This window comes from Pocillopora verrucosa, chromosome 2 (genome assembly GCF_036669915.1).
Source record: "Pocillopora verrucosa isolate sample1 chromosome 2, ASM3666991v2, whole genome shotgun sequence".
Taxonomy (NCBI): domain Eukaryota; kingdom Metazoa; phylum Cnidaria; class Anthozoa; order Scleractinia; family Pocilloporidae; genus Pocillopora; species Pocillopora verrucosa.
This window is the reverse complement of record NC_089313.1, coordinates 15,637,465-15,643,566: the sequence shown is the minus strand read 5'-3', so window position 1 is coordinate 15,643,566 and position 6,102 is coordinate 15,637,465. Positions and strand designations below refer to the sequence as shown.

The following is a 6,102-nucleotide window of genomic DNA, read 5'->3' as shown; positions in this document are numbered from 1 at the left end:
AAAATCAGCTGCCGGAAAGGGGAAAAACAGGAATATTTTGTCTACCCTGAAAAACATCCGAATGCTACAAAATGAAACGGCAACCACTGAACGTAACGCCTCAATTCAAGATAAATCTTAAAAAAACTTTTTGCGGTCGCATCTCACGGCCCGAGATTTATGAGGCAATTTGAGTCGATTCCCTTCGGAAGTGACAGGTGTACAGCCAAACGTAAAAGTGCAAGCTCTTATGTTTGTTGTGGCAATTAGAGATTTTCATCAAATCAGTTTCCGCAGGAGAAACGTATTAATCTTGGATTGTTGTTACACCTCCACACTCGTTTGAAAATGCAAATTTGACGGATTGTTTTGTTGCGCTGTTTTGGTAAGCGTTGTATTTGTGAGTGCTCGAGGAGCGTTCGAGTTGATTTTGATCGAGCGCTACTCCATCACGAATTAGCCAAGAGTCCCCATGCCACTGGATCTTCCGCTCTATTACGGTAAGAAACGTTTTCCCCGGCGTGTTGAACGTGTTCTGTCCGTGCTGACTGCGAAATTTACGGTTTAACATCCTAAAATTGCCGGTCGGTTCAGTAATGTTGTATGTCATAAATCATTGAAGAAGGAGGTCATAACAGTTTTCGGCGAGTCCTGTAGCCAGCCACGCTGGGTACATTTCACTAAATTTGTTTTGGTTTCAGTGGCGCTTGTTTGTAAGTGATCTACCAGCAAGTCAGTTACAAAGATTTCACCATGTCGTTTCTTTTTTCCTTCCTTGTCAATGTTGACAACAGTAAGGAAACTAAATTGCACTTAGTGAATAAGTTCAAAAATATTACTTTTTATTTATCTACATATATTTAAGTTTCTTCTTTTGTTATTGTTCGCAGAAATTTCTTTAACTTCAAATTTCGGGCAAATGGTTCAGCGAGAGGTGGTGGTTTATCTTTTACTGTTATTTTCTTCAGTTTTGCCACCGAAAAAGATTATCATTGTCCTTGGGCGCATAAAAGGGAGAATTCTCCAATTTAATTCCCTAGTGGAAAGATATGTTCCCTATCTCAAAATGTCTTCTTTTAGAGTATTAGGTGACAGTATTTTCTTTCCAATGTGATCTTCTTTCGTTATCAGATTTATTTTCACTATACATGAGATAACCTTCAATATCGAAAAGCAGTATTGCAGCTTTTAGCGATAAGATTTTGCCGACATCCTGCCGAGATGAAAACAAAAGCTTAAAAGAAAAATCATTTCGCAAGTCGCTGCGAATTTTCTGTTTGTTCTAGCTTCCGAATATATTTAACTTCCCAAAAAACATTTTTCTTCCCGTGTATACAAGATTGGGTTATCTCTTATCGAGATTCTGTCTTGTGACGCAATTATATGTCTGTATTAATCAAAGCAAATGGAAAATGTAGCATAATCAACTTCATTTGATGCGATTTTGACGTTAAATACGAAATGACACGATTAAGGAAAAGTCAATTTACTTTGCTTTTGGATAAGAAAGGGGGAAATTTAGAGTAAAAGATTTAGACCAGAAGATTTTGGCAAATAAAAACTCTAATGGACACGGAGATTTCCATTAAAACTGAATTTTTTACATGACAGGAATTTGTGAAAAAACCATTTTTTTGTGTGGATAATTTTCATACATGGTGGTAATCAAAGTGTTGCTAGTATCTTGTTTGTGATAAGAAGATCTCACCTTTAGTTCAATAAAGAGAGGAAAAATTCATAACACGGAAAAAATTATTTTGAACTTAACGTGTGCTTCCATTCGCATGCTATGCATATTGTGATTGGCCAATTTTATAGGCTTGACTCGATTTGAAATGGTTTCCATTTCGTTTCAATGTAAATATATCATTAACTTCGTCAATTCGGACCGCCCTCTCATAGTACATCTCACTTTCTCCATTTTCCATCGTTTTTTGTTTTTCAAACGTAAATATTCTGTGGCTGAAAATTGAAAAATATATCGGATTGATTATACTCTTGGTTCAAATTTACGTAAAATATTTTTTATAGGGAGGAAATTTGTAACGCTTACCATTAAATTCGTATCAGCTTAACCCATGCATACCTGACTAGTTTTCAATAGTTTAAATTTGTCAAATCTTTTGAAAAGGTATTCTATAACTCTCCAAATTCTAAGCCGGATTGAAAGCATCATTTTTCTTTTTTGTCATTTGTAATATTCTTTGTAATACAATTCTGAGAATTTGTGGATGTCCCTTGCTAATGTTCCATTATTTATCCGAATGAAGAGTTTGTCAGTGCATTGTTATAAAAAATATAGAATGGGGTGATTCCTGATATTGATTACTCTTAAGCCTTAAAGATCTCTCATCAGGCAGCAAAACAGCACTACTTGTAAGTGGTTTGTAAAGGGGCGACGTGGCGAGTGTTAATAAAGGATCCTTTAGAGATCATTTCAGATAGTGCAGGTAGCGGCCGCACTACTGAAGAGATGGAGTTAGATTCTAACCACAAATAGCACTGAAAGATAACTTCACAGAGTACGATAAATCTCCTGTCTAATCTGATGAATATTTATTTTACTTTAGTTGAACATGAAACTGCCGAAGGGCATTAAGAAGATTTTCGTCTTTAATAAGAGACATAAATGACTTTTACTGCACCATCTAGTTATCAGTTTGCCTCCGGTAATAGCGTCAATCCAAACTTTCTCAAACTTTAAATTTCCAAGCAAATGCTGTGGCTGAAAGAAAAGTGATCGTTCTTTTTTTTTCCATAACATAAGCCAATCGCAATTTTAGTTTTGTATCACTTAATCAAATTGAAATGAATTTGTAAGTTGATAGCCATTGTTTTGATAAGAGTTTACTCATCTTTCCCCTCGAGTCACCTCAGCTACTCTCAAAGTGTGGATCGTTAATGTTTCGTTTCCTTTTTTGGCTTCCTGCCATTGAGATTCCTTTTAAGCACAATTTTCCTAATCAGAAACGATGCTTAATTGAAAGGAAACCTTTTTTTTTCTTTTTTTTAAACACCTCAGTGGGGGTCTTTGAAGTGATCTATGTTCTTATCAGACTCATTCCAAGCCATAACAAATCCAAATTACCTATACGATGGAACAATCAGCAACTTAAATAGTTTTTCAATCTGTGAACAGCTGGCGTAGCGGATGAAGACATGCTCGATGAGTTTCTTGTGGGCAGGCGAGAACTGGACCATGGCCAAAGCTCAACCATGGACGTCCGGAGGTATGTACAACATATCTGAGAAGATGTTGGACGAGGATAGTCTTTCTCCTGTAATGTAACTCTTAGATTAAACTGTTTCAGGAGATTCCTCTGGTAAGTAATTTATGTGATTGACTGTCTTACTGACTGTTTACTCTGACCGCATTTAAACAATCAGTCATTAAGTCAACCATCTAATCCATCCTTCCATCAGTTATTCACTGAGTCAGCCAGTCAGTCAGTCGCTAGATAATTAAGCGATCAATAAACCATTAGCTGCTTGCTGGGTAAGTGATTGATTGCATAAGCGACTGTTTTGTCGATTGATCGGAATATTTACCTATGGACTGGTGAAATGATTGATTCCTGGTTTAGCTCATCAGTTGACTGACTAAAGGAAGTAATTTCCTGAAGAAACTGTGTTGCTGTGTCGGTGGGAAGTATAACAAGATGATTTGGTTCTATCAGCTGAGTTGAAATGTATCTTGGCCACCGTAAAGAATTGCTAAAGCTGACGTTTTGAGCGTCAGCACATCATCAGTGCAAATGGACTGACTGACACACTAAATGACTTTTGGTTGATTGGTTGATGTCCAGCCAGCGTACCTGATGATATTTCGTTTTTCTCTTTGATTTCTAAAGTAGAAACGTTTTCATGCCGTTATCCAGAACAGGTAAAGGCTGAACTATTTCGTCTTTAGATAAAGGATGATTCTCTGTAAACTTTAGCATTTGTAATCGCTGAGAAAATGGTAGCTTTGGGCTTTCATGCTTATGGTAAACCTTACTTAATTACAGATTTCTCAATGTCAAGTACCATCAGGCTTCCGTGGGAAAAATAAAGAAGGTTGCTGCTGTGTCAACCATCGCCATTATATTTTTTATAGTTATTATATTCACCTTTGGCTCCCCTCCAGTTAAAAAAATTGCGATGAAGACTTCTTCGGCTCAGTCACCAACTGCTGAAGAGTCTGGTACCAAGCAACACTTCTTCGTGCTGGCCACGAATCCCGACATTCCTGTCAAACTTTCTCTCAATTGCCATACGTGCTCTTTAGTGAGCTCTTCTGGAATGCTGCTTGGCAGTAATGCAGGCTCAGAAATAGATTCTGCCGATTGTGTGTTCAGATTGAACTCTGCGCCTACTCTCGGTTATGAGAGAGACGTTGGAAGAAGAACCACTGTTCGGGTTGTCTCAGTGACAGGTTTCAAGTCTTTGATTAGGGATTCTTGGCAGGAAACCTTAGCTTCGTTTGAAGATCTAGATTACATGATACTGCTCGGACCGGATGAGGCGCTGTGTAAAAATTGTACACTTTCTAAACTGTACCAGAAATTTGCCAAATACCTCAAAAATACTGGTGTTCTTCGGGTAACACAAGAAACCTACCAGAAAGTCACACAAGAATCAAGAAACCTTGGAATAAAATACGGAAGGTGGCTGAATCTCTCCTGTTTTAGCATTAAGAAGGCTTTCCTTCACTTGTGATTCTCAAATAGGAGACAAATCATAGCGCGTTGAAGAGAAAGTCTATAAAAATTTGAAAAAGATGAAAGACACCTTAGGAGATCAGGGACCTCGGGCGTTTACCTTTAGTCACAACTGGACAACCAGATTTGTCCATGCATAACCTGAGGGGACCTTATTTTCATATCAATTCAGTCTATTCCTCATTTTGCATCCATTCTTCTGGTGGAGTTTTGATATTAAGGAACAATCTTAAAAGAATGCCTATTCGGTTTTGCCACTTCGTTTATGACCAATAGAGCACCCTATTTGAAAGCGCCATAAACTTTTTATGATAAGCTGTCTAGATATGAAAAATGTCGAAATAGAGACTGTATTATCTAAAACAGTGTTTTTTGTGCTTTTCAGGCGGGACCTTCCCATTTCTACAAGATATTTCACGATGAATCTCGTTCGTCAGTTTTGTCCCCGAATCAGGGTATTTGGTATGGAATTGGAAAACCCCTGTGAAAGGTACATCCATTTGGTTTTATAGTGTTTTCCTGAGCAGCATACGGTTTTGCATCAGAATTAAGAAGCTTTTCCTTGTTTTCAGTTCCCTTTTATTGTATCTGAATTTGATTAAGTGTGGTTGAATTCCTTCTAGACATGGAACCGTTCCTGTGTTCTACTGGCTTCCAGATTCCTGGCAGAGCAATTGTTTGAGTCAAGGAGAAAGAGTTCACCAACAGTTCTTAAAAGGTCTTGTAAGACTCCGACAGGAAAGACAAATCTTTAAATCTTGGGCACACAAGTATCACATTGAGTTCTTCTATCCTTCTCATATAGTTACATGAACAATATGAAGTCCAACAAACAGTTTATTTTTCAATTAATCCTCCATTTAAGGAAACTATGAAGAACGAACACAAGATCTAAACCTCATTCTTGCGTTCCTCTTTCCACAACCGATCTAGCGGCGTAAAACGCATTCTCTGTGAGAAGGGGGGGAAAGCACAAGCGATTTACAGCCAAATAAGGGCATGTCAGCTTGCTTTAAACCCTATACTCCTTAGCTATGCCCTTGAAATTATTTTCGACGCACTGAATTCTTCTGGGTGACCTCCGTTTTTCTGTGACACAGTAGTGTTTCTTTGCGTGAGCTTGCGTTCTATTATGCCTAACCTTAATTTCTGTAAATCAGGCTGTGATGTCGTGCCCGGGGAGCAAACTTACACCGCGGCTATTTTAAAGGGTTGATTTTTAACCTTGGCTTGTTCTTGATAACCTGTTTTTAAGGACGCGTCAGAGTAAGACAGATCAGTGCTAGAGAGTCCACCCCTGCTATATCTACACTGATAACAATTATGCGTTTATGTTTCAAGCTTTTTTTTTTATGGAGACACAAAAAAACTTTGGAAAGACGTTCGCTGTATTATGTTTTTATTGTATAATATGCCTAGATTT

General features: G+C 37.8%; 1 protein-coding gene across 1 annotated transcript; it reads left to right on the top strand.

Annotated features, from left to right (window-relative positions):
* Nucleotides 1-164: 164 nt before the first annotated feature.
* Nucleotides 165-6,090, top strand: LOC131786653 (alpha-N-acetyl-neuraminyl-2,3-beta-galactosyl-1,3-N-acetyl-galactosaminide alpha-2,6-sialyltransferase). Its single transcript, XM_059103719.2, has 5 exons — nt 165-479; nt 3,119-3,209; nt 3,987-4,625; nt 5,065-5,169; nt 5,303-6,090. The coding sequence occupies exons 1-5, from the start codon at nt 452-454 to the stop codon at nt 5,490-5,492; spliced, it is 1,053 nt and encodes a 350-aa protein (XP_058959702.1). The 5' UTR covers nt 165-451; the 3' UTR covers nt 5,493-6,090.
* The last annotated feature ends 12 nt before the right edge of the window (nt 6,091-6,102 follow it).

Excerpts from the sequence above, each read along its gene's own strand:
- LOC131786653 (XM_059103719.2), top strand. The coding sequence starts at position 452 with ATGCCACTGGATCTTCCGCTCTATTACG. Across the intron at positions 480-3,118 it reads GGATCTTCCGCTCTATTACG|CTGGCGTAGCGGATGAAGAC; the intron begins GTAAGAAACGTT and ends ATCTGTGAACAG. Across the intron at positions 5,170-5,302 it reads TTGGAAAACCCCTGTGAAAG|ACATGGAACCGTTCCTGTGT; the intron begins GTACATCCATTT and ends AATTCCTTCTAG.